Source organism: Lepus europaeus, chromosome 8, assembly GCF_033115175.1.
Source record: "Lepus europaeus isolate LE1 chromosome 8, mLepTim1.pri, whole genome shotgun sequence".
NCBI lineage: Eukaryota > Metazoa > Chordata > Mammalia > Lagomorpha > Leporidae > Lepus > Lepus europaeus.
In genome coordinates, this window is record NC_084834.1 from 67,621,567 (window position 1) to 67,649,490 (window position 27,924).

The 27,924-nt window shown below is 46.0% G+C and overlaps 1 protein-coding gene across 2 annotated transcripts; it reads left to right on the forward strand.

Annotated features, from left to right (window-relative positions):
* Positions 1 to 477: 477 nt before the first annotated feature.
* CASP6 (caspase 6) lies at positions 478 to 27,921 on the forward strand. Of its 2 annotated transcripts, XM_062199749.1 has the most exons (7): positions 478 to 581; positions 9,681 to 9,723; positions 10,265 to 10,411; positions 10,806 to 10,882; positions 13,460 to 13,635; positions 16,031 to 16,190; positions 27,288 to 27,921. In XM_062199749.1, exons 1-7 carry the CDS (start codon positions 542 to 544, stop codon positions 27,527 to 27,529), a joined length of 885 nt encoding a protein of 294 aa, XP_062055733.1. In that variant the 5' UTR covers positions 478 to 541; the 3' UTR covers positions 27,530 to 27,921. The 2 variants fall into 2 exon arrangements, with proteins under 2 accessions (XP_062055733.1, XP_062055734.1); XM_062199750.1 differs by lacking the exons at positions 478 to 581; positions 9,681 to 9,723; positions 10,806 to 10,882 and having other exon boundaries at positions 10,286 to 10,411.
* Positions 27,922 to 27,924: the final 3 nt, after the last annotated feature.

Genomic DNA, 27,924 nt, shown 5'->3' on the forward strand with positions numbered 1-27,924 from the left:
TTTCTTTGTCCAGTCATCAGTTTATGCACATATGCATTGACCTCATATAATAGTTATAATGAATTCATTTGCAATAAAAATGGGGTACAAAAAAAAAAAAGTCCCGAGTTGAAACCCAGCAGTTGCCTCCAGTTTACTTCGGCCCCAAGCCTTACGCAAGGCGTTACTCGCCCCGGGGGAAGGACTCCCGGTGAAACAGCTACACGCCAGCGAGTGGGGAGAGCGAACACCTGGGGCTGCGGAGCGGGCGCCAGGCGGAGCGCGGCGCAGGTGCCGTGAGACGGCCTCGGGCGGCAACGCGCACGGCCCGAGGGTTGGGCGCGGAGATGAGCTCCCGTCCCTAGCCCGGCCCCGGAACGCTAACTCGGAGGGAAGCCCCGGCCGGGGCGCGACCGGAGCGGGGGCTGCACGAGGCCCGAGCCCACCGGCAGGGGCGGGCCCTGAGGGCGAGGGCGGAGCACCGGCGAGGGGGCGGGGGCTGCGCGCCCCTGGATTCCGGAAGCGGAGCCGAACCGGGCGTCTGGCTGGGTGCTCGGCCGCGATGAGCTCGGCTGCGGGGCTCCGCGGGGCTCGCCTTGCAGGTAGGCGGGGGGCAGCGAGCGGACGCCGGGCAGGTGTGCGGGCGGAGGCGGGACTCCAGGGACGCAGGCGGGGTGCCCGGAGCGGGCGCTCGGCTCCTCTGGCTTGGCTGCACGGGTTCGAGAAGTGGCGGGGCCTGCAGGTAAGCGCCCTGGTCCGGTCCGGGCAGCTTCGGGTTTGGGTCCCGGAAAACACCTCGGGGCCCCGGGTAGCGGCGCCGGCGCTGGGGCGTGCCCCTGCCGTCTTTGTCTTCCGGCCCGGAGCTATTGGCTGGCGTCCGGCCTTTGAAACTTTAAATGTCTGCTACTTCTCCCTGCTTCTGGCCAGAAAAAGTTGACTTGTGGGGGTTTGGATCTCGTTTTGTTCGTGCACTTCGGCGTTAGAAAGGACACAGAAGTGGCTGGACCGGGCAATAACGGAAGTGAAGTTAGCCCGCGGCGTGCCCGGGCAGTGGCGGCTGGGGCCTGCCCAGCGAAGCCTGGAGGCCAAGGCCAGGCCTTGGTGGTCTTGCTCTCCGCTCCCTCTCGTCCCTCTCTCTCCCCGGTCTCCGGGAAGCCTGCCGCTGTCGAACAGCTTGGGTTAAAGCCACAGTAACTTGCCGCCTAACGCGTACTTACAGACGTTTTTCTTGTCATTAATTACATTCCTGGCTAAGTGCAGAAACTTTAAGTCTGGGCTTTTTTCCTTTTTTCCTTTTTTTTTTTTTTAATAAAGGGAGTGCTAACGCTAACATGGTCACAGAGCGCCTTTATTTCAGAGTTTTTGATTCCTGCCAGCACAAAGGAGGCTTTGCTGCAAAGGCAAGTTGTGAGAGTCATCCCGGCGGTTCAGGAGTGGCCTTGGGCTGGGCAGGCCGTGGCCGTCGCCAGCTTTTCCCAGCTAGCGGCGGGAGGTGGGAAGCGAGGCAGGGTCCAGGACGCCCAGCCGCCTGTCCCTGCCGCCGGGCGGTGCTTTCTGGCTATTCCTTTGCTCGCCTGCCCCCTTCCCTTGTCCCCTTTTCCGGTGCGTGGTCTAAGTCTGACGTGGTTACCCAGTGCAGGTTATTAAACAGAGCGTCGCTAGGGGCTGTGGGCTGAATTTTAGAGAAATTGAAGTGGCTGAAGATGGTGCCAGTGGAATGACCGAAGTTTCGAGAACCGAGCATGGAGTTTAGAAGGATAGCAGGTCTGTCCGCGATGCAAGGGTGTGTGCTGCAGACTTTGAGGTTCCTGCACCACCCGGCTTTTGATACCAGCTCCCCTGCCCTGGCCTTGGCCAAAAGCCTGACCCACTTTATCCCTGCTTCTGGACGGTGCAGCTGGGTGAGATACGTTTTCTGAGGCGCAGGCCGTCTGCAAGTGCTAGTTGGTAGGATTAGCTGAAGGAATTACCAAATTAGGTGAGGAGGGAAAGGAATGATTGTTGTAGTGAAAATTCAGCTGATTGTAAGAAGGTGGTGGGTACTTCTAGTGGAACGGAAAAGGAAAAGTGAGAAGAGCCCGAGAATCCCCCTTGGTGAGTGCAGCTCAGGTGGCAAGGGACAGTGGCCGTGATGCAGGGCAGGCGTGTAGCCTGGTGGTTAAGACAGAGTGTCTGGGGCTTCTGATTTCATGTCAGCCAGCCTGGCTTGAGGCCCAGCCCTGCTTCTGATTCCAGCTCCAGCTAATGAGCCCCCAGGTGGCTTGTTTTGTTTGCTAAGATGATCCTTGCTGACCTAAGAACTGAGACAAAATGCAGAGGAGTGTTTATAAGATACCTGGGATCCATAGCAGAAAAAAATATTACTAATAACCAATTGGCACCCCCCTGTTGTCCTTAATACCTTTATGCTGTGAAATTGTTTAAGCACAGAATCAGCCTAGCACCCTTTGGGTTGTGAGTCATCTGGCGAGACTGTAAACTCCACAAACAAAGGCCTAACCACATCGGCTGCTTGGTTGTCCTTTGTTGTAAAGTGTGTAGGTGATAGCAAAACAAAATTTTTTTAAAGGAAAGAAAAATGTCTTCTCTTGGACCTTAATTTTTTTCCCCTGTGGTTTTAGCGAATTCCCCGTCACAACATTGGGTAACTGCAGACAAAACCAATCTTGCACAAGAACTGAAATGGACTTTAGAAATGGACTTGGCAGTGGTCGTGACCCAATCTTTCTACCCTCAGACGGGGCAGGCAGTTCATGGCGCACAGCCATTGCTTTTTAACTGTTTGCCCTTAAACAAGCAGCCATAGCTTGTTTTTTCGTATATTTTGTGTAGGGTATTATGACTTCTGCCAAGCGTTCTTGCACTTTGGGTGAGTCAAGAGTACGTAAGGTTGCGTTATAACATAACCTGTTGTTGCAGACCTGTCCAGGCAGCTGGTGGGAGTTCTCCTGTGTTCTGTTTGGTCAGTCTCCGTGTGACTGCTCGATGTGCCTCTGAAGTAGGACTCCCAGCTGTGGATTAACCCCCTTCAGAGTTTGTTAGGTTCCCTGTGATGAAGTGCTTACAGTCTTACTTCCTCTAAGTTCCCTGTGGATGTCATCATTGTCCACTGAGCAAATATGTATACTTACACAGGTATATAACATTGGATACAAATTAGTATGAAAGATTTTTAAAAATTTATAGAAGGTTAGAGTACAACAGGATTAGAACCAAAGTTTCTGGAGCTCAGTTTCTCTCGCTATCCATAGCATTAAAAATAGCAGCAAAAATCTTTTTAAACTTCCTTACTAAGATTGCCAAATCTTTTAGTTTTGAAATTGAATTTTTTAAAAGATTTATTTCATTTATTTGAAAGGCTGACAAGAGAATGAAAGAGATCTTCCTTCTGGTCACTCCCTAAATGGCCAGAGCAGCCAGTGCTGGGCCAGGTGGAAACCAGGAGCCAGGAACTCTATTGAGGTCTCCACGTGAGTGGCAGGGGCCCAGGTGCTTGGACCATCTTCTGCTTTCTCAGGCGTATTAGCAGGGAACTTAGATCAACAGTGGAGCAGCCCGGACTCCTGGGAGGCTGGTGTTGGAAGCAGCAGCTTAACCCACTGTGCTACCACACCAGCGCCCCAAAATTGAATGTGGTTTTAAGCACATATTCTCCAGCAGCTACTTAAAACTAGCTCACTTCTAAGTCCATAGATCTTGATTAAGCTGAGGGCAGTATTTGAGATCACTTAGACGTACATCTTACAACTGCAACAGCTGGAAAAAATTGTGAAGCTCCTTTGGAGAATAAAAAGAGCTTTAAGGACCCAATCAGAGGGGCCTAGCAGCGTGTCTTAACAGGATAAGTGGCTGCCTATGGTGCTGGCGTCCCACATGGGTGTGGGTTTAAGTCTTGGCTGCTCTATTTCCAACCCAGCTCCCGGCTAATACGCCTGGGAAAGACTAGAAGATGGCCCAAGTCCTTGGGTCCTTGCACCCACATGGGAGATCCAGATGAAGCTTTAGCCTGGCCCAGCCCTGGCCATTTGGGGAGTGACCCAGTGGATGGAAGATACCTCTCTGTCTGTCTCTCTGTAACTCTTTCAAATAAATCTTTAAAAAAAAGGCCGGCGCCGCGGCTCACTAGGCTAATCCTCCGTCTTGTGGCGCCGGCACACCAGGTTCTAGTCCCGGTTGGGGCACCGATCCTGTCCCGGTTGCCCCTCTTCCAGGCCAGCTCTCTGCTGTGGCCAGGGAGTGCAGTGGAGGATGGCCCAAGTGCTTGGGCCCTGCACCCCATGGGAGACCAGGATTAGCACCTGGCTCCTGCCATCGGATCAGCGCGGTGCGCCGGCCGCAGCGCGCTACCGCGGCGGCCATTGGAGGGTGAACCAACGGCAAAAGGAAGACCTTTCTCTCTGTCTCTCTCTCTCTCTCTCACTGTCCACTCTGCCTGTCAAAAAAAAAAAAAAAAGACCCAATCAAGAATACATGTCCTGGGGCAGTTCAGTCACCGGGACACTTACAAGAGTGCTGGTGCAAGTCCCAACTCTTCCGTTTCTGATCCAGCTTCCTGCTAGTGCACACTCAGGAGGCGCAGTGGAAGATGCTTGACTGCTGGGGCCCCTGCCATGCATGTGGGAGCCCCAGATGAGTTCCAGGCTCCTGGTTTTGGCCTGGCTCAGGCCTGGCTGTTGTGGCCACTGGGGAGGTGAACCAGCTGATGGAGGATCAGTCTGCGTCTCTCTGTGTCTGTCTCTCGCTCTCTCTTTCTCATTTCCTGTCTTTTCATTTAAAATGAAAAGAGACATGTCCAGTGCTTTCCGTCTCAGGGAGTTGAGTTAGTTTCATGGCCTGGGTGGGGCGCAGCTTCCGCCAGGTACACTTTGAACCACCTTGGGCTCAGCAGCCGCCGTGGTGCAGGAGCTGGAGGAGGAGAGCTGCTGGTCTCTGGTGTTCTGCTGCCACCTTCTCCACCCAGGAAGAGACTGGGTGCTTGCCCAGCTGTGCAAGAGAGCCCTTGGGGTGAAGAGGACGGTTGGTTTTCTGACATGTGGGTTGTGTTTGCTTGGTTGAAATTATTCCATGACTTCCTGGTACAAGCTAAGGAGGTAAGGTTATCAAAAGGAGACAGGTCCTGGGCAGCTTTGGAAAATGGGAGGAGTGACACACCTCACCTGTACTTTGTCCACAGAGCCATGTGTGGGGCACGGAGTGCCTGGTTCCTGATCACTAGGGCAGGGGTCAGACTATAAAGAGCCTTCTCGGCCGGCGCCGTGGCTCAATAGGCTAATCCTCCGCCTTGCGGCGCCGGCACACTGGGTTCTAGTCCCGGTTGGGGCGCCGGATTCTGTCCTGGTTGCCCCTCTTCCAGGCCAGCTCTCTGCTGTGGCCAGGGAGTGCAGTGGAGGATGGCCCAAGTGCTTGGGCCCTGCACCCACATGGTAGACCAGGAGAAGCACCTGGTTCCTGCCATCAGATCAGTGTGGTGCGCTGGCCACTGTGGCCAATGAAGGGTGAACCAACGGCAAAAGGAAGACCTTTCTCTCTGTCTCTCTCTCACTGTCCACTGTGCCTGTCAAAAAAAAAAAAAAAAAAAAAAGAGCCTTCTCACCTGCCACACAGCTGCCCTGAAAGAAGCCACTCAGAGTGGGGCGGCTGCTTTTGGCTCTCAAATTTTAGTGCAAAAATCTGTTAAAATGTAGATTGTCACTCCTTCCTCCAAGATTCTGAGGCTGTCAATCTAGATTAGGTTTCAGGATCTGTGTTGTTTTTTTTTTTTTTTTTTTTTTTTTTTTGACAGAGTGGACAGTGAGAGAGACAGAGAGAAAGGCCTTCCTTTTGCCGTTGGTTCACCCTCCAATGGCCGCTGTGGCCGGCGCACCGTGCCCAGGATCTGTGTTTTAACACCTGCCCCAGGAATTCAGATGGAGAACGTGAGGAAAAACCGACTTGGAGGCTGGCGCCGCGGCTCAATAGGCTAATCCTCCGCCTTGTGGCGCCGGTACACCGGGTTCTAGTCCCGGTTGGGGCGCCGGATTCTGTCCCGGTTGCCCCTCTTCCAGGCCAGCTCTCTGCTGTGGCCAGGGAGTGCAGTGGAGGATGGCCCAAGTGCTTGGGCCCTGCACCCCATGGGAGACCAGGAGAAGCACCTGGCTCCTGGCTTCGGATCAGCACGGTGCGCCAGCCGCAGCAGCCATTGGAGGGTGAACCAACGGCAAAGGAAAACCTTTCTCTGTCTCTCTCTCTCACTGTCCACTCTGCCTGTCAAAATAAAAAAAAAAAAAAGAAAGAAAAACCGACTTGGGCAATTGGACAAGGAAATGCTGAAGGGGGCTTGAGCCAGATTCCCACCTCACCCTCACTTTTGGCACATTTTTTTTTTTTAAGATTTATTTATGTATTTGAAAGGCAGAGATACAGAGAAGGAGAGAGAGAGAGAGAGAGAGAGAGATCTTTAATCCACTGGTACATTCCCCAAATGGCTGCAATGGCCTGGTATGGGCTAGGCTGGAGCCAAGAGTTTCTTCCGGGTCTGTCATGTGGGTACAGGGGCAGAAGTACTTGGGTTATCTTCCACTGCTTTCCCAGGCACATTATCAGGGAGCTGGATTGGAAGTGGAGCAGCTGGGACTTGAACCAGTGCTCATATGGGATGCCAGCACCACAGGCAGAGGCTTAGTCTTTCATGTCACAGTGCTGGCTCCGTGTATTTTTTTTCCAGGAGAAAATGAGGTTAGAACACCCAGGTGTTGGGAGGGCGGGGCACACATCGTTTTTGGCTGGAAGGTGCAGGGTAGGAGTCTGCACATCAGTCATTCTTTTTTCAGAGACCCCGACCCAGGGGCACATCTTTCTGTACTACATGTTACTGTTAGGTACTTTCTGTACTACATGTTACTGTTTATGCATTACTTTCTCTCTCTCCACTAGGCTAGTGAATTTGTCAGGTAAGAATATATTCATAATATAGGTCCTTTTTTCCCTCCCAGAAACCTTTTCTTTAAGCAATACAGACTTCATGCATTTCATAAATACAACTTTAGGAATATAGTGATTCTTTGCACTGTACCCACCCTTACACCATTACTCCCACCCCTCTTCCTCCTCCCTCTCCTATTCTCATTCTTATTTTTCACTAACATCTATTTTCAATAAATTTTATACACATACAGTTAGCTTTATACTAAATAAGGAGTTCAACAAATTGTATAAAAAAGAAGTAATAAACCTGTCCCTCAACAGTCAAGACAAGGGCTGTTCAAAGTCATTGTATCTTGAAGTATTAATTTTACTTCTATAGATTATCTTTTAGGTGCTCTGTTAAATCAGGGAGAAATGTGATATTTGTCCTTTTGGGACTGGCTTATTTCACTAAGTATTATGTTTTCCAGTTTCATCATTTTGTTGCAGATGACAAGATTTCATTTTTTTTACTGATGTGTTCATGGTGTACATATCCCATAATTACTTTGTCCAGTCTTCAGTTGACAGGCATTTGAGTTGATTCCATGTCTTAGCTATTGTGAATTTTGCTGCAGTTAACCTGGGGGTACAGATAACTCTTTCATATGCTGATTTCATTTCCCTTAGGTAGATTCCCAGGAGTGGGATTACCCATTTGGATTTCTTCTTTTGAAAAATGCCTGTTTAAGTCTTTTGCCCACTTCTTAACTGGGTTAAGAATTTTCGTTTTGTTGTTGTTGTTGTTGGGTTTCTTGATCTCAATCCTTTATCAGTTGCATAGTTTGCAAATAATTTCTCCCATTCTGTTGGCTGCTTTTCATTTTCCTGAGTGTTTCCTTTGCAGTGCAGAAGCTTCTCAATTTGATGTAATCCCATTTGTCAGTTTTGGCTTTGATTGCCTGCAACTCTGGGGTCTCTTCCAGAACTCTTTGCTTATGCCAGTGTCATACAGGTTTTCCCCAATGTTCTCTAATAATTTGAAGGTATCAGGTAGCAGATTTAAGTCTTTAATCACTTTGGATGGATTTTTGTGAAAGCTGTAAGGTAGGTGTCTTGTTTCATACTTCTGCATGTGGAGATTATTTTCCCAGCATCATTTGTTGAAGAGACTGTCCTTGTTCCAGGGATTGATTTTAGTTTCTTTGTCAAAAGTAAGTTGGTTATAGATGTGTGAGTTGATTTCTGGTGTTTCTGTTCTGTTCCATTGGCCTATCCATCTGTTTTTGTACCAGTACCATGCTGTTTTGATTCTAACTGTCCTGTAGTATGTCTGGAAATCTGGTATTATGATTCCTCTGGCTATGTTTTTGTTGTATAAGATTGCTTTAGCTATTTGGGTCTCTTGTGTTTTCATATGAATTTCTACATAATTTTACTATAGAAATATATCTATGAAGAATGTCCTTGGTATTTTGATTGTTACCACATTGAATCTGTAAATTGCTTCAGTAATATGGACATTTTGATAATATTGATTCTTCTAATCCATGAACATGGAAGATTTTTCCATTTTTTTGTGTCTTCTTTTTCTCTAATGTTTTGTAATTCTCGTTGTACAGATCTTTGACATCCTTGGTTAAATTTATTCAAGGTTTTTTTTTTGTATTGTAAATAGGATTGATCTTAGAAGTTCTTTCTCAGCCATGTCATTGTCTGTATATCCAAAGTGGTTGATTTCTGTGTATTGACTTTGTATCCTGCTAGTTTACCAAACTTTTCTATGAGTTCCAATAGTCTTAGTGGAGTCTTTTGGATCCCCAATATATAGAATCATGTCACCTGCCAATAGGAATAATTTGACTTCCTCCTTCCCAATTTGTATCTCTTTGATTTTTTGCTTGCCTAATGGTTCTGGCTAAGACTTCCAGGACTATGTTGAATAACAATGGTGAGAGTGGGCATCCTTGTTTGGTTTCAGATCTCAGTGGGAATGCTTACAGCTTTTCCCCATTCAATATAATGCTGGCTGTGGGTTGTCATAAATTGCCTTGATTGTGTTGAGGAATGTTCCTTTTATACCCAATTTGTTTAAAGTTTTCATCGTGAAAGGGTGTGGTATTTTGTCAAATGCTTTCTCTGCATCTGTTGAGATAAGAATATGTGTTTTGTTCTTCAGTTTGTTAAAGTGATATATCACATTGATTTGGGAATGTTGAACCATCCAAACATGTTCTGCCTAAGAAAGCAATTCATGGTTCTTTTTTTTTTGACAGAGTTAGAGAGAAAGGTCTTCCTTCCGCTGGTTCACCCCACAAATGGCCACCTTGGCCGGCGCTGTAGCCAGGAGCCAGGTGCTTCCTCCTGGTCTCCCATGTGGGTGCAGGGGCCCAAGCACTTGGGCCATCCTCCATTGCCTTCCCGGGCCACAGCAGAGAGCTGGACTGGAAAAGGAGCAACCGGGACTAGAACCCGGTGCCCATATAGGATGCCCGCAGGCAGAGGATTAGCCAAGTGAGCCGTGGCACCAGCCTGTAATTTCATGTTTCATTCAAACTCCATAATCACTGATCAGTAGTTACTCTTACTTTGCAATGAATGCATTCGTGTAATGTTTTATCGATTTCTAAGATAACTTGTTGTTTTGCAGAAAGGAGTTGAGGTTAAGAAAGCCTTGAGCTGTTGGTATAGAGTTCATTTATTAGCAGTTTCCTTTCATTCCGAGGGTCTTAGCATTTGAAAGTCAGAAGTTGGGTGGGAGCTCATGTTGTGTTTACCTTAAGTCAAAAGTTAACAAAAATCAACTTTGTTTTTAATAGGTGGGAAGCAAAATATGACAGAAACAGATGCCTTCTATAAAAGGTAAAAATGTGTTTTTTCTATAACGGAGGTCTCTTCCTTTGTTGGTAGTGATCATACTGTAGAATTCAGAGCAAGAATCTGATGTGGGAACTAGACAGTAGAACTCAGTAGGTCAAGTTGGAGAATTTTGGGGAGCTGATTGTGGATTGGCAGGTTGGTAGCAGTCCCTGGTTATCAAAGGGCTTAGAGTAATGTTCAAAATACTTACTAATTGGTATGGTCTGGGTGTAGACCACGAAAGAGCGTGGTCCTGAGCTAGGCTGTTGTCCTTGGTTACAGGATGCTAGGGACCAGAGGAAAAGACATGGATGTGGAAGAGGGGGAGGAAAGTGCATGGATGCCATTTACCATTTGGTCCAGAAATATTTCAGGACTTTGCTTACCAGCATGGGCCTTTCCAGTGCATACCAGTGGAGTATCGGCCTGGCAGAGGAGCAGGAAGCAGCAGCCCTGCCTCTGTCTACGTGTTGCCCTTGGGCTTGGAGGAGCTCATTTTTGGACATAACTGGAAGCGATTGTTGGTTAAACTTTTCATTAACAGGGAAGTGTTTGATCCGGAAGAAGAGTACAAAATGGACCACAGGCGGAGAGGAATTGCTTTAATCTTCAATCACGAGAGGTTCTTCTGGCACTTAATGCTGCCAGAGAGGCGGGGCACTAATGCAGACCGAGACAGTCTTGCACGCAGGTAATTGGTTTATCTGCATGTCAAGATGAGATACCCAAGGGATAGCAGAATTACTTGTCATAACTTGCTGGCACTGCTAACAATTCAAGGTTTCATTTTGATCCAGCCTCACTTAAGAAGTGCCTATGTTCTTTACCTTGTTCTAATAAATGCAGCGAGCGTTGCATTGTTACTAATTCATTTGCTTAGTAAACAGGAATATTCTCAAACTGGCTGTCATTTTGATTAAATCTTTTCCTGTTATGGGGGATCAAGGATTGTCATATTTGACTTTTTTCTTTTTCCATAAAGAAAAATTTAATGTCATAAAAATATTCATAGATTCCTCACAGGTGACAGTATTCAACAACATTGGAAATCTCATAAGCTAATATTCAATTTAATATATCACCAGGTTTTCAGATCTAGGATTCGAAGTGAAATGCTTTAACGATCTTAAAGCAGAAGAACTACTACTCAAAATTCATGAGGGTAGGTAGTTTTGTCAAATAGTTCATCTTCCTCTGATGGGATTGCATTCTTTATCCTATCTGTAAAAACAGGTACAAATTATCTTGCAAAAAAAGATTTTTTTTAAATTTGAGAGGCAGAGTTACAGAGGGAGACACACAGACAGAACCACAAACACATACACAGAGTGGGGTTAGGGAGGGGGAGAGAGATCCTCTATCTGATGGCTTACATCCCAAATGCTGCAACAGCTGGGGCTGGGCCAGGCCAGAGTTAGCAGCCTGGAACTCTGTCTGGGTTTCCCACATGAGTTCGGATGCCCAAGAACCTGGACTATTCTCTGCTGCCTTCCCAGATGCATTAGCAGGGAGCTGTATTATAAGTGGAGCAGCCAGGACTCCAACTGACTGCCCATATGGGATGCTGCCATAGCAGGCAGCAGCTTTACCCACTGCACCACAGCCCTGATGCCCCTCCCCCAAAAAGTGTTAATATATCAAATACAGCATGGGTTATAGGTTTGGGTTGAAATATTACCAGAATTAGAGAACATTGTAAAGAATTATGCCTCCAAAGTTTGTATCTAGTGTACAATTTGTTGTAGTCTGCTACTCTAGAAAGGAATGAAATGACTTAGCATTTGGTATAAAAGTTTGAAATGCAAATACTACAGATGCTGGGCAGAATAACTGACTCATACCCCATTTTTTCCATTGGCTTCAAAACAGTGTTGATTTATCTACATTATCTCTTAATTTCTATAATTTCACTATGCAGTAGTATTCCAGTTATCATATAACTTATTTGTTTTATTTATTTATTTTTTTGACAGGCAGAGTGGATAGTGAGAGAGAGAGACAGAGAGAAAGGTCTTCCTTTTTGCCGTTGGTTCACCCTCCAATGGCCGCTGCGGCCGGCGCATCGCGCTGATCCGAAGCCAGGAGCCAGGTGCTTCTCCTGGTCCCCCATGTGGGTGCAGGGCCCAAGCACTTGGGCCATCCTCCACTGCCTGCCCGGGCCACAGCAGAGAGCTGGTCTGGAAGAGGGGCAACTGGGACAGGATCGGTGCCCCGACCGGGACTAGAACCCGGTGTGCCGGTGCCGCAAGGTGGAGGATTAGCCTATGAGCCATGGCGCCGGCCAAGATGTTATGTTTTATCTGGCTCCCCAACCGGAACTAGAACCCGGTGTGCCGGCGCCGCAAGGCGGAGGATTAGCCTGTTAAGCCACGGCACCGGCCTGTTATCATATAACTTATCACTGCGTTCCTCAGGTTTTCAAATCACCTGCCAGTGGACCAAGACAATAGTTGTGTCATTCTTTTAAACTTTCTTCAGAGAGCTTTTTTTTAAATTTTTATATTTTGACAGAGTGGACAGTGAGAGAGACAGAGAAAGGTCTTCCTTTGCCATTGGTTCACCCTCCAATGGCTGCCGCGACTGGTGCGTTGTGGCCAGCGCACCACGCTGATCCGAAGGCAGGAACCAGGTGCTTCTCCTGGTCTCCCATGTGGGTGCAGGGCCCAAGGACCTGGGCCATCCTCCACTGCCTTCCTGGGCCACAGCAGAGAGCTGGACTGGAAGTGGAGCAACCAGGACAGAATCCAGTGCCCTGACCGGGACTAGAACCCGGTGTGCCAGTGCCGCAGGCAGAGGACTAGCCTAGTGAGCTGCAGCGCTGGCCCTTCAGAGAGCTTCTTTAAATTGTAGATCATTTCAACTGGCTGCATACCAGGTTTTCTCCGTAGCTCATAAGCTTCGGAGGATGTCAGAATCACATCTTAATGCTCTTTCAGAAGCTCTCAGTGCTGTAGACATGCAGTGACAACGAGGTCCTCACTGGAGGTGTGACAGCATGTGGGGAATGCTGGCACAGTATTTCTAGCTCTTTCCAGACTGCTCTAAGAAGGTCTGCTTATTCAAAGAAACTTTTAATCTACTGTCAAAGTAACTTGGATTGCAAAGGAACAAGCCCCTCCCCATGGTGATGTTTTCTAGATCATTATTCTGTATCATGGAAAAGCTAATGAAATCTGGCCAAGCTCTCTTACTCTGAACTTTTTTTAAAAATCATACAAAATGGTATACATTACTCTGTTTGATTGAAGTTGTGTTTCATTACAGATATATTTATTTTATTTTTTATTTTTTGACAGAGTTAGTGAGAGAGACAAAGAGAGAGTATAGACAGTGAGATAGAGACAGAAAGGTCTTCCTTCCGTTGGTTCACTCCCCTAATGGCCACCATGGCCGGCGCTGCGCCAATCTGAAGTCAGGAGCCAGGTGCTTCCTCCTGGTCTCCCTCGTGGGTGCAGGGCCCAAGGACTTGAGCCATCCTTCACTGCACTCCCGGGCCACAGCAGAGAGCTGGACTGGAAGAGGAGCAACCGGGACTAGAACCTGGGGTGCCAGCACCACCGGTGGAGGATTAGCCAAGTGAGCCACGGCACCAGCAGATACAGATATATTTATTAAAGAATAACAGATTTTCTTCTCACAATCATATAAGTGTTTCTTTATTCTAGTATTAGGAGATGTACGTTTTCTATGTGGATAACAAGCATCTTCATTTCTGTATGCACTTTTGGGGCCTTTACAGTGTCAACCTATAGTCACATAGATGCTGATTGCTTCCTGTGTGTCTTCCTGAGCCATGGTGAAGGCAATCACATTTATGCTTATGATGCCAAGATTGAAATCCAGACATTAACCGGCTTGTTCAAAGGAGACAAATGTCAAAGCCTGGTTGGGAAACCCAAGATATTTATCATTCAGGTAAGACTGATTTTATTATCTTACTTTAAAAATCCATGGTTCTGTACGTGCGATTATAAACATCTAAAAGCCAGTTTCAAGGTAATTTTTGTTTATTTCTCTGAAAGGCAGAGCTAGAAAGAGGGAAGGACACCGAGATCTTCATCTGCTGCTTCATTCCCCAAATGGTCACAATAGCCAGGTCTGGGCCAGGCTGAAGCCAAGAACCAGGAGCTCCCACGTGGGTAGCAGTGGCCCAAGTACTTGGGTCATCTTCCACTGCCTTTCCATGCACATTAGCAGGAATCTGGATCAGAAGTGAGTAGCCAGGACTCAGGCTGGTGCTCTGATCAGGAATGCATGCGATGCCAGCTCCTCAGAGTAACTTTCTCCAGTAATTGGGAAGGCTCTTTTTGAATCTTGGCCAGAGTTGCGTTTTGAGCTGTTGGTAATATGTTAATACTGTATCCTTATTTCATAGAACAGGATTTGGATTGACATTTGAAGTGACTCACGCAATAACTGATGTGCTGCTCCTTGGCCAAGGCTGGGACCCCTACGAGAGGCATCTGCTGATTGAACAGGCAGCCTGCTCAAACTGTTTGTTTGTTGTTTATTTTTTTAGAGCTGTCAAGCACATGAAAGATTGTAGGGAGGAGAGTTCTAGGCCTAGCCTACCTCATCTTCATATTTCTGCTTGAACTTTGCCCTGCACATCTGCCATTGCCCTGGGCCTATCTGTTTCCCACTCCATAGGAAGACACCTGTCATATTGGTTTAGGGCCCCCAGTGGACCTGCTTATCCTTACTAACCCTTTAAATGCCCTGTCTCCAAATACAAATTTGAGGTGGTGAGTTAGGAGCCAAACCTAGAAATGAGGGGGGAAGGAGAGCACAGGTGAGCCTGCAGGATTACAAATAACTACTGTGCCTCACTTTGAAGTGGGAGCAAAATGCGGAAGGCACAGTAATAGCTGTCATCTCAAGCCAGGCAGAGGCATTTTTGTCTCCATGGTGTGTGGCAGCAGCCAGCAAGCAAAACCCCATCTGGAAATGTTCTACTGATAAAATAGAAAGACTTAAATAAATACCAAAGCTTTCAAAAGAGAGGGTGGCTCTTGGTGCCACCAGTGCGGTTCATCCAAAAGAAAGTTTAAAACTGCAGAAGCTTTCTCCGCCCTTGGGGTATCCTTTCAGCCAGCATCATTTGGTGTGTAGTTGAGGATGCTACTTTGTGTTTATTTACTTTTTTTTAAAAAAGATTTATTTATTAATTGAAAGAGTTACACAGAGAGAGGAGAAGCAGAGAGAGGTCTTCCATCCAATGGTTCACTCCCCAATTGGCCGCAACGGCCGGAGCTGTGCCAGTCCGAAGCCAGGAGCCAGGAGCTTCTTCCCAAGTAGGTGCGGGGGCCCAAGGACTTGGACCATCTTCTACTGCTTTCCCAGGCCATAGAAGAGAGCAGGATTGGAAGAGGAGCAGCCAGGACTAGAACCGGTGCCCATGTGGGATACTGGCGCTTCAGGCCAGGGCGTTAGCCCGCTGTGCCACAGTGCCGGCCCCCACTTTGTGTTTATTAACTAGAAATTTAGGTAAGTAAACAACTGTGTCAGCTCAAGTGCCCTCTTAAGCTGAAATTTTTAAAGATTTCTTTATTTATTTGAAAGAATTACAGACAGAGAGGGAGATAGAGAAAGATCATCCCATGGCTGGTTTACTCCCCAGATGGCTGCAACAGCCAGGGTTGGGCCAAGATAAGCCAGGAGCTTCATCCCAGTCTCCTATGTGAGAGCAGCGCTTGGGCCATCTGCTGCTGCTTTCCCAGGCCATTAGCAGGGAGCTGTGTCAGAAATGGAGCAGCTGGGGGCCAGTGCTATGGTATAGCAGGTAAAGCCGTTGCCTGCAGTGCCGGCATCCCATATGGGCACCGGTTCGAGTCCAGGCTGCTCTACTTCCGATCCAGCTTTCTGCTATGGCCTGGGAAAGCAGTAGAAGATGGCCCAAGTCCTTGGGCTCCTGCACCAACAGAGGACACATGGAATAAGCTCCTGGCTTCAGATTGGCACAGCTCCAGCCATTGCAACCATTTTGGAAGTAAACCAACAGATGAAAGACCTCTCTCTCTCTCTGCCTCAGCCTCTGCCTCTCTGTAACTCTACCTTTCAAATAAATCAATCTTTGGAAAAAAAAAAAAAAAAAAAGGCAGCTGGGACCTGAACTGGCTCCCATATGGGATACCAGTGGCCCTGCAACTCCACAACGCCGGCTCCAAACCTGCTTTTCAGCCGCTGATAACTGTGGCCTCTGTTACTCTCCACAGCTAGGTGTGCTGAGTGTTACATTCCCTGGAAACCTCAAGCACTGAGAAGAAAACAGTAGGCGAAGAAGGTGTTTTTACTCCTCCTTGTCTTGCAGGCCTGCCGGGGAAGCAAGCACGACGTGCCAGTCATCCCACTGGACGTGGTGGATCACAAGACGGGCAGGCAGGACGCCAACGTGACGGAGGTGGACGCAGCCTCGGTCTACACGCTGCCTGCCGGAGCGGACTTCCTCATGTGTTACTCTGTGGCCGAAGGTGGGTTGGTGCTTCACATGCACACGGTGCTGGCGTGCTTGGCTGGGTTCCTGTAGGGTTCACCTTGGATTAAATCAGGTCTTTGTGCTGGGACATGGAAATTCGATCCTCAAGCTCACAGAAGTAGAGAGGGTTTCCTTAATCACATGGCACAGAGTGAGACATGAAAGAGTAAAATGCCTTCAGCAAAGTCATTCCTGACTTCCATTGAATAAAGCAACAAGGCACATCGTAGTGGATGTCAGTGGCTGGTTTTCCATTACTGGTGGTGGTAATATTCATGGAATGCTTTGTTGAATGATAATTTTTTTAAAGATTTATTTATTTGAAAGGCAGAGTTACAGAGGCTGAGGCAGAGGGAGAGGTCTTCATCTGTTGGTTCACTCCCCAAATGGCTGCAATGGTCAGAGCTGGGCCAGGCCAAAGCCAGGAGCTTCCCCTAGGTCTCCCACGTGGGTACAGGGGCCCAAGGACATGGGCCATCTGCTGCTGCTTTCCCAGGCCATAGCAGAGAGCTAGATTGGAAGTGGAGCAGCTGAGACTAGAACCGGCGCCCACATGGGATGCCGGCACAGCAGGTGGAGGTTTTACCCACTAAGCCACAGCGCTGGCCCCTGAACAATAATTTGGTAATAGTTGCTCTTTGTTTTTATAGTAAATAATTTTGTGTTAAAAACTTTTAACATCTCATACTTGTACATTTTTATGCAGCAGAGTATAGTAATTCTACACACATATACGGCATAAGCTGATCAAATCGGGCGATTCGCATTTTCCTTTCCTTTCATTTATGTTTGAAGCTTCCCAGTTGCTGTCTCCCAGCTCTTCATACAGTATATAACACATGGCTGTGAACTGTGGTCGCCCCACTGTGCTGTGCAGCACTGGAACTGAACCCCAGGTCCTCAGAAAAGTTCATGGAAACAGATTTTGTGGAAAGGAAATTGAAAGACAATTTATGAGGCCCCCTCATTATGTCTGGGTTTTGGTACCTGCTCCTCCGCCTCCTAGCCTCCCCTTCCCCAACGTCTTCCAGCTCCTAGGATTTTTCCTCCCCCCCCCCCCCCTTTGGTAACTTCCACATACTACAGAGAATATATGACACTTTGTATTTCCGTGTCTGGCTTATTTCAGTTAATGTAATGACCTCTCTGGATTCATCCATGTTACTGCAGATGTCAGATTTCATTGTGAAAAATGGCTGGGTAAGATGCCATTGTGTGTACATTCTACATTTTTTTACCCACTCAATATCAGCGGAGACCTTGAATGATTCTGAATCTTGTCTGTTGTGAACAGTGCTGCAAGGTTCATGGGAGCTCAGGCAGATCTATTAGTTTTTGAGAATACTCCATACTGTTCTCCATAATTGCTGTATTAATTTGCATTCCTACCATTAGTATATAAAGGTTTCTTTTTCCACATCCTCACCAGCATTTCTTTTTTTTTTTTTTTTATCTTTTTGTTAATGATTATTCTAACTGGAATGAGATGATATTGCATTATGGTTTTGATCTGCATTTTCCTGATGGCTAGTGATATTGAACACTTCTTCATATATTTGGCCATTTTTGTTTCTTTGAAATGTTTATTCATGTTTCTTCTATTTTTATATTATTAGTATTTGTCTTTTCTTAAAGATTTATTTATTTATTTATTTGAAAGGCAGTTAGATAGGGAGAGAGACAGAGACACCTTTTATCTACTGGTTCACTCCCCAAGTGGCCGCTGGGCCAGGCTAATGCCAGGATATATATATGTATATATTTCTGGGTCTCCCATGTGTGTGCAGGGGCTCAAGTGCTTGGACCATCTTCTGCATTCCCAGGCAAGTTGGAAAGCTGGATTGGAAGTGGAGCCGCTGGGACACAAACTGAGACCAATATGGGATGCCAGCATTGCAGGCAGTGGCTAAACCTGCTATGCCGCTGTGCTAGCCCCCAATTTTTTTTTTTTTAAGATTTATTTATTTATTTGAAAGGCAGAGTTATAGGGAGGCAGAGATCTTCCATCTGCTGGTTCACTCCCCAGTTAGCTGCAATAGCCAGGAGCCAGGAGCTTTATCCAGGTCTCCCACATGGATGCAGGAGTTCAAATACTTGGCCCATTTTTCCCTATTTTTCCTAGGCCATTAGCAGGGAGTGGGTTGGAAGTGGAGCATCCAGGACATGAACTGGTGTCCATATGGGATGCTGGCATCATAGGCAGGGCTTTACCCACTGTGCTACAATGCTGGGCCTCCCTTGCCCATTTCTTAGCTGGATTTTTTTGTTACTGAGTTTTTTGACTTGCTTATATATTCTGGATGTTAATCCTTTGTCAGATGAGTGCTCTCACATTGTTTTCCTGTTGATTGGCTCCAAGCACCAACTGTATCCTTTTCCAGGTGTATGTTTTTGGTGGTTTTGTTGAAGGGACATGGATTCATTTCTGGAGTCTCTGTGCCTTTGGTGTAAGTGTCTGCACGCCAGTGCCCTGCTGTTTTAGCTGCAGTACCTTTATAGTACATTTTGAAATCAGATGTTGAGATGCCTTCAATTTTGTTTTTTTATTCAAAATTACTCTGACTATTTGGGGTCTTTTGAAGACCCCAAATAGAATTTAGAATTGGTTTTTCTAGTTCTGTGAAGATTGTCATTGGTATTTTGATGGAGATGGTGTTGAATCTGTAAATTGCTTGGATAGTATGGACATTTAAATAATAGGGACTGGACTATTAAGATATTGCCTGGGCTGCTTGTATCCCATATCAGAGTGCCTGAGACCAATCCTGACTTTGCTTCCAGTTCCAGCCTCCTGCTAATGTGCGCAGGTCAGCATCAGGTAATGGCTTAAGAGACTAGCTCCCTGCCACCTAGATGGGAAACCTGGATTGAATTCTGTGCTTTTGGCCTTGGCCTGGCCCAACCTTGGCTGTTGCAAGCATCTGGGGAGTAAGCCAGTGGATGGAAGATCTCTCTCTGTCTCTCAAATAAAAACAAAAATTTTAAAAATATTCTTCAGGGTGGGTATTTGGCACAATGGGTTAAGTGGCTGCTTGGAATGCCACATCCTATATTGGAGTGTTGCTGTAAGTCGTAGCTCATTCACTTCTGATCCCAGCTTCCTGCTAATGCACCTGGGAAGACATGATGGCTGAAGTGCCTGTGTTTCTACCACCTATGTGGAAGACCCAGATGGGGTTCCTAGGTTTGGCCTGGTCCAGCCCTGGGTGTTGTGGGCATTTGGGGAGTAAACCAGTGGATGGAAGCATATACTGACACTCTACCTTTCAAATAAAAATAAATCAGTATTTAAAAATATCATTCTTCCAATCCATGAACATAGGAGATCTTCATGGGGTTTTTTGTGTCACTTCTATAATTTCTTTCATTGGTGGTTTGTAGTTGTCACTGTATAGGTCTTTCACACCCTAGGTTAAATTCTTTCCAAGGTGTATTATTTTTTAAAATAGCTGTTGCACTTAATTTCTTTCTCAGCATGTTTGTTATTGGTGAATGCTACTGATTTTTGTGTCTTGATTTTGTATCTTGCAGCTTTACTTAATTCCTTTATCAGGTCTTCAGGCAGGGTCTTTGAGTTTTTCTATATATATAATTATGTTATCAGCAAAGAGATAATGACTTCCTCCTTTCCTACTTGTATGCCTTTTGATTCTTTCTCTTGCATAATTGTTCTGGCTAAAATTTTCAGTGCTATAGTTAACAAAAGTCCGGAGAGTGAGCATCTGAAAGAAATGTTTTCCACTTTTCCCTATTCGATAGGATGTTGGCCATGAGTTTGTCATAAATACCTTTTGTTATGTTGAGGGATGTTCTTCCTATACCCAGCTTGTTTTGGGTTTTTACCGTGAATGGATGTTGAATTTTTTATTGAATCTTTTTCTGCATCTATTGAGATGATCACAGGGTTTTTCTTCATCCTGTGATGTGGTTTGTAACCTACGGATCTGCATATCGCTGTGGTTGGAATAGGAGATGCCTTTGTTCAGCTGTCTTCCTCATGCAGACAGTTAAATCCACAGATCCTAAGTCAATGGTGTTAGGAAGTTGGATACTTAATCCAGGCATGATGTTTATGAGGGGCCCCTGAGGGGCAGTCACAGGTCACTGGGGGCATGCCATTTTTTTTAAAAAGATTTATTTATTTATTTGAAAGGCAGAGTTACACAGAGAGAGGAGAAGCAGAGAGAGAGAGAGAGAGGTTGGTCTTCCACCCGATGGTTCACTCCCCAATTGGCCGCAGCGGCCGGAGCTGCACCGATCCGAAGCCAGGAGCCCGGAGCCAGGAACCTCCTCCAGGTCTCCCACGCAGGTGCAGGGGCCCAAGGACTTGGGCCATCTTCTACTGCTTTCCCAGGCCACAGCAGAAAGCTGGATCGGAAGTGGAGCAGACAGGACTAGAACCAGCGCCTATATGGGATGCCGGCGCTTCAGGCCAGGGCGTTCACCCGCTGCACCACAGTGCCGGCCCCAGAGTGGGACATACCATTTGAAGGCAGTTCTCCCGAGAGGGCTGGTTGAAGAAGCCTGGGCTGGGCCCAGTCATTCTCCCTTTGCTTCCTGGCTTACCATATGATCCTCCCTCTGTTTGCACTCTGTGCTTCCCCTCTTGCCACGTCATGTTCTATGGGGCCTTGGGACTCTGCCTACAAGAATGCCACCTCCAGATGCCAGACCAGTTGGGGCTGCCAGATCATGAACTGTGAACCACAGAAACAAGTGAGCTGAAAAAAGCTTCCTTCCTTCCTAAGTAGTTTGTTAGGTATTTCACTATAGTAAGGAAAAGCTAACTAATACACATATACATACATGTTGAACCATCACTGTATCCCTGGGGTAAATGCCACTTGACTGTAAATCAGCTTTTTGATATGCTATTGAATTTGATTTGCTAGTATTTTGAGAGTTTTTGCATATATGTTTATCAGGGATATTGGTCTTTAGTTTTAGAATCTAGTAATGCTGGCCTAGGATGAGTTTAGAAGGGTTCCCTTTTAATTTTTTGGAATAATTTGAGAATTGTTATTAGTTCTTCCTTAACGATTTGGTAGAATTCAGTAATGATGCCATCTAGTCCTGGACTTTTCTTTGTTGGAGGTTTTTTTGTTATTAATCAAATCTCTTTATTTTATTTTTTTTAATTTAGTAAATATAAATTTAGTAAATATAAATCCCCCCCATAATTTCCCTCCCCCTTGCACCCCTCCCATCTCCCGCTCCCTCTCCCATTCCATTCACATCAAGATTCATTTTCAATTCTCTTTATGTACAGAAGATCGATTTAGTATATATTAAGTAAAGATTTCATCAGTTTGCACCCACACAAAAACACAAAGTGTAAAATACTGTTTCAGTACTAGTTATAGCATTACTTCACATTACTGGCGTGTTCTGCTGGCCTTCTGTATCATTGTGGTTCAATTTTGTTAAATATTATGTCCAGAAATTTATCCATTTCCTGTAGGTTCTCTAATTTGTTGACATAATTATTCATAATAGTCCTTAATGATCCTTTGTATATCTATGGTATTCCATTTTAATACCTTTTCAGCTTTGACTTTGCATCTTCTATCTAGGCCAAAGTTTATTGATTTTTATTTATGTTTGTATTGGTCTTTTTAAAGTCTGTTTCATTTATTTTTAAATTTATTTTCATTTTATTTGAAAGACAGGCAGAGATCTTCCATCCACTGGTTCACTTTCCAGATGCCTGCAACAGCCAAAACTAGGCTGGGCCAGGCAGAAGCCAGGAATCCCATCCTGCTCTCCCATGTGGGTGGCAGGAACTCAAGTAGTTGAGCCATCTCCCGCCTCCCAGGGTGCACATTAGGAGGAAGCTGGATCAGAAGTGAAGGTGGGATTCTAACCAGGCACTCCTGATATGGGATGTGGACATCCAAGCAGTGTCTTCACTGGCCTGCCCTGATGTTTCATTAATTTTTTTTTTCCTTCTACTAAATTTGGCTTTGCCTTGTTCTTTTGTAGGTCCTTGAGATGCATCAGTCATTTATTTGGTATCCTTCTGGGTTTTTTTTTTTTTTTTTTAATGTAGATGCGTATTGCTATAAACTTGGCTTCTTTATTACTGCTTTTATAGCACACTGCTCAACCACAAAGATAAACAGAACAGTAGACCAAAAGATATTCAGAACAAATGGGGAATTTTTTAAAATAACAAGATTAGGCCGGCGCTGTGGCTCAACAGGCTAATCCTCTGCCTTGTGGCGCCGGCACACCGGGTTCTAGTCCCGGTCGGGGGGCCGGATTCTGTCCTGGTTGCCCCTCTTCCAGGCCAGCTCTCTGCTATGGCCCGGGAAGGCAGTGGAGGATGGCCCAAGTGCTTGGGCCCTGCATCCCATGGGACACCAGGAGAAGCACCTGGCTCCTGGCTTCAGATCAGCGCGGTGCGGCGGCCATTGGAGGGTGAACCAACGGTAAAGGAAGACCTTTCTCTCTCTCTCTCTCTCTCACTGTCCACTCTGCCTGTCAAAAATAAATATATAACAAGATTAAATCTTTATTGATCACTAATAACCCCAATTAAGAGACAGACTAGCTGAATAGATTGATTACTGTTTTTATTGTACCCAGTAAGTTTTGGTATATTGTGTCCATTTTCCTTCGTTTTGAGGAATTTTTCATTTCTTTTGATTTCTTCAGTGATCAAGTGTTTAGTCCGAAGCAGGTTGTTCAGTATCCATGTATTTGTATAATTCCTCATTTTATTCTAGTTTAAGATTTATTTATTTGAAAGTCAGAGTAACAGAGAGAAGGGGAAGCGGGGAGAAGTTTTGCATCCACTGGTTCACTCCCCAATTGGCTGCAATGGCCGGTGCTGTGCTGATCCAAAGCCAGGAGCCAGGAGCTTCCTTTGGGTCTCCCACGCAGTACAGGGGTCCAAGGACTTGGGCCATCTTCTACTGCTTTCCCAGGCCATAGCGGAGAACTGGATCAGAAGTGGAGCAGCTGGGACTCGAACTGGCACCCGTATGGGATGCTGGCACTGCAAACGGTAGCTTTACCTGCTACGCCACAGTGCTGGCCCCTTAACTCTATTTTGATCAGAACATATACATGATAGGATTTCTTTTTTTTTTTTTTTAATTTGTTAGGACTTGTTTTGCGGTTTAATAGTCTATCCTAGAGAACATTCCATGTGCTGATGAAGACTGTATTATACAGCTGTTGGCTGAAATGTTCTGTAAATATCTATTAGGACCATTTGACCTATAGTATAGCTTAACTCTGATGTCCCAGTACTGACTTTGTTAGGATGATCTGTAAATTGATGAAAGTGAGCTGCTGAAGTCCCCCACTGTTACAGTGACAGAGCTTTATCCCTCCCGTAGACTTCATTTGTTTTATAAAACTGGGTGCAGTGTCAGTAGGGGCAAATACATTTACGATCACTATCTTTTGGATTGATCCTTTATCATTATGTAATGACCCCTCTTTGTCTCTTTATACTTCTTGTATTAAAGTCTATTTTATAAGGATGCTTATTCCTGCTCCCTTTTAGTTTGATTACATGGAATATCTTTTTCCATCCGTTCACTTTCAGTCTGTCTGTCTGTACTGATTGAGTTTCTTCTTGTAGGCAGCATATGGTAGGGTCTTGTTTTTTTTCAATGCATTCAGCCAGTCTGTGAGGAATTTAGTCCAGTTACAAGTCAAGGTTATGATTGATTGGTAAGGACAGTCTTGTTATTTTAAAAACTCCTGTTTCTTCCTTTGGTCTGTTCTGTTTCTTTGTGGATGAGCAGTGTGCTGTTACCGTGGTTTGGTCCCCTTGCCTGTGTGCTGTTTACTGGGCTATCTGCTTCCTCATGTTTCATGATGGTAGCTATTTCTGTGGGGGGGATTCCCTCTAACACTTTCGTAAGGCTGTTCCGGTGGTGATAAATTTCCTCTTTGGCTTCTCTTGGGAAATTTTCATTTCTGTGTTTACGATGGATAACTTTGGGTATAGTACTTGGCTGGCAGTTTTTTTTTCTTTCAGAACTTTTTTTAAGATTTATTTGAAAAGCAGAGTTACAGAGAGGCAGAGGCAGAGAGAGGTCTTCCATCCACTGGTTCACTCCCCTGATGCCGAAATGGCTGGAGCTGTGCCTATCCAGAGCCAGGAGCTTCTTTTGGGTCTCCTGTGCAGGTGCAGGGGCCTAAGGACTTGAGCCATCTTCTGCTTTCTTTCCTTTTTTTAAAGATTCATTTTATTTATTTGACAGGCAGAGTTAGAGAGGTCTTCCATCTGCTGGTTCACTCCCCAGATGGCCGCCACAGTTGGAGCTGCACTGATCCAAAGCCAGGAGCCAGGAGCTTCATCCGGGTCTCCCACGTGGGTGCAGGGGCCCATTCTGCTATCCCAGGCCATAGCAGAGAGCTGGATCGGAAGTGGAGCAGCCAGGACTCAATTCAGCATCCATATGGGATTTCAGTGGTGCAGGCGGTGGCTTTACCTGCTACACCACAGTGCCAGCCCCTGTAATATGTTTTTGTTCTATAAATGTCATCTTACCTGGAAGATTGCTGCTGTTTAGTCTTTTGGGACCATGTTAAATGAGATGTAGGGTTTTTCTCTTAGAAAAAAGTTTTTTAAAGATCTGTTGATTTGAAAGCCAGAGTTAGATCTTCATCTTCTGGTTCATTCCTCATATGGCCACAATGGCCAGGGCTGGGCTAAGCTGAAGCCAAGAGCCAGGAGGTTCTTCAGGTCTCTCACATGAATGCCAGGAGCCCAAACACTTGGGCCATCTTCCGCTGCATTTTCCAGATCATTAGCAGGGAGATGGATTGGAGGTGGAGCGGCTGGGACTTGAACGGCTGGTGTCCTAGCTATGCCCATAGCTGGCAGCTTTACCCACTATGGTGGCCCCTCTTGGAAATGTTTGAATTCTCTACTTGTGTTGTACTTTTGAGAATTTGATTGTAAAGTGTCATGATGCTCTTTTCTGGTCATGTCTGTTTGGCACCCTGTGGGGCTTCTGTACTTAGATGTCCTTATCTTTCTCAAGCTAGGGGAAGTTTTCAGCTATTCTTTCTTTGCAGAGGTTTTCTATTCCTTTACTCCTCACTTCTCTTTCAGAAATCCCCCAAATAGAAGTATTTGAAACATTTGTCGGAACAAGACTACATGAACAAAGACCCTTCTTCAAGTTCACATTCTTTATTCTGCTTGACCTAATATGCTGATTTGTAGTTGTATTTTTTTACTGATGGAGTTCTTCATTTTCAAAATTTCTCTTGCATTGTTTTCTGGAATTTGTTCAACTATATCTCTGAACAGCCTTATCATTCTTCCTCAGACATTTTATCATTCTCCTTTTCTCTGCTATCTTTTACTAAAGCGTCAGTGGTTGGGGTAATCATATTACCTGGCAGCTGTTTACAGGTGACAACTTGTTTGCCAGATGTGCAAAGAATGGCTTTTGTGGTAAAAGGCTTTTCCTTGAAGATGTGTAGTTCCAGCTGGTATTATGTAGTCCCGTGTCTTCTGCTGTAATTGATGGCAGCGGCAGTGGGTGTGTTCGGCATTCTACTCAGTCCCAGCATGGGTGGCCGGGTCTCTTGGTGCCCCAACAAGCAAGTCCAGGACTTTAGGGTCAGAGGAGCACCTGCCCAATGTCAGAGGGGCCACTCTGGTTCCTGCAGTGGCAGGAGTGGGCAGGGCCACAATATTGCCAGCCCCACCTTTGGTAGGGATTCATGGGCAGCTTCAGGTCTCTATGCAAATGTCTAACTTTCCTTCCAGGCAGGCAGTTACTCTTTGTGTTGTGCTGCCTAGGGCTGTGGGAGGAATGGAGTGAGCAGCCCTGTGGCCACCTACGACTCCGGTGCTAGACCCCATCTGAAGCTCCGCAGCCCACCAAGTCCAGTGCAGCAAGAGGGTTGGGCCAAGGCCCACGTTGCTATGAGCTGCCTGCTGTGGAGGTGGACTTGGGGCCTGAGACTGTTCCACCCAGCTACAGATGATGCCAGCTGGGATGTAAGTCCACCTGACTTGCGGCCATGGGTCTCCACTTGGCACTTGAGCAGGTCCACAGGCTCTGTTTACTGCAGGCACTGGCTTGGGGACAGATGCCATTGAGATCAGCTCAGTTTTGGGTTTTAGCAGGCCAGCACGGATTCTGAAGATGCAGTTCTGTGCTCAGCCACTCTGTCTTCCAGAGATGGGGACAGGGGGTAGAAGAGGGAGTTCCTTGGCCACCCATTCTGACAGTCAGATGGGTCATACCTGGCTGTTAAGTTCACTAGGCCCTGGGAAGTCTTGAGAATTCACACCAGGTCCCCACAGGCTGGCAGTGATGCAGGAGCAGTGAATACCGGCCTGGGGATGAGGTCTTTGAGCTTTATTTGGTGCTGAATCTTAATATTGCAGATCTGGAACTGCACTTCAAGGCAGAAACTGTAAGCTCACTTTCCTGCCCTGCTCCCTATCAGCTAGAGCCTTGTTCCCCTGGCTGTTGGAGCCTGAGGCAGGGATAATAAAGACGGTTCGCTAAGGAGGGCTCAAAGGCTGTCTGCAAGCCTGGTGCAGGGGCGGTGGGGTCCTACCTGGCACTGGGTTTCACCATACCAGGCCTGGTGCTGTTTCAAGTCTAAGGTCTTGGACTTAATTTTCTGTCCCTGCCCAGGTAGGCAGTGAAGTCTCTCTCCAGAGTGACCTCCCTTGAACTGGGAGAGGGGTAAGGTGAGCAACTCTTTCCTTCCTGCCTTCTTCAACTTGTCTTTTATTAATTAATAAACTAAAACCAGGCACAGTGGTGTCCTAACAACTTCCCTTAGTTCTTGTGAAGGTGCTTAGTGTACAAACAGCTGTTCAAGTTGGTGTCTCTGGGGAGATGGTTGCTGGAGCCTCTTACTCAGCCATCATCTCGCTCAGCCTCCCCACGCAAGCTCTTTCACTTAATTCCTGTCTCTCAGTCACTGGCTGCCATCTTGGGAAATTATATAGAACTAGTGCCATTTATGTAAAACCATAGAATATAAAGTATGGATGCATCTCAATCGTTTTCAAGGCTTTTGGAAAACTTCTGTAGTTCTATTTGAAAGCCAGGAAACTTCTGACCTTTTTTTCCCTCCTTCACATCTTTCTTAGGATATTATTCTCACCGAGAAACCGTGAATGGCTCATGGTACATTCAAGATTTGTGTGAGATGTTGGGAAAATACGGCTCCTCCTTAGAATTCACAGAACTCCTCACACTGGTGAACAGGAAAGTTTCTCAGCGCCGAGTGGACTTTTGCAAAGACCCCAGTGCAATCGGAAAGAAACAGGTTCCCTGCTTTGCGTCAATGCTAACTAAAAAGCTGCATTTCTTTCCAAAAGCTAACAAATAGGGAATATTTTGTCTTATGATGTGTTCAAAATGTTTCCTTTCTTGGATATATGTCACCAGCAATTTAAAATGTTTTAAGGTTTAATGTTCAACAGAAAACTATTTTTATTTAAAGAGCCCATGGTGGACATGGTATAAGGCTTTGATAAGCATTTGGAATATTTAATCTTTTTAGTAAACTTCAATGTTACCCAAACCGTGTTTTTAAAACCTGAGAATCGGATCATTGTTATTCCCTGATAAAAAAAATTTGAAATTCATATTTTTAAATTTTTGTAATTCCCATTCTCATTTCTGTAATTTGTAGAATTGTTTTACTTGGTCATAATAGCTGATTATCACATTTTGTATATGACTTTAACTGCCACTTAAAAATAAACAGCCTTTAATGAACTG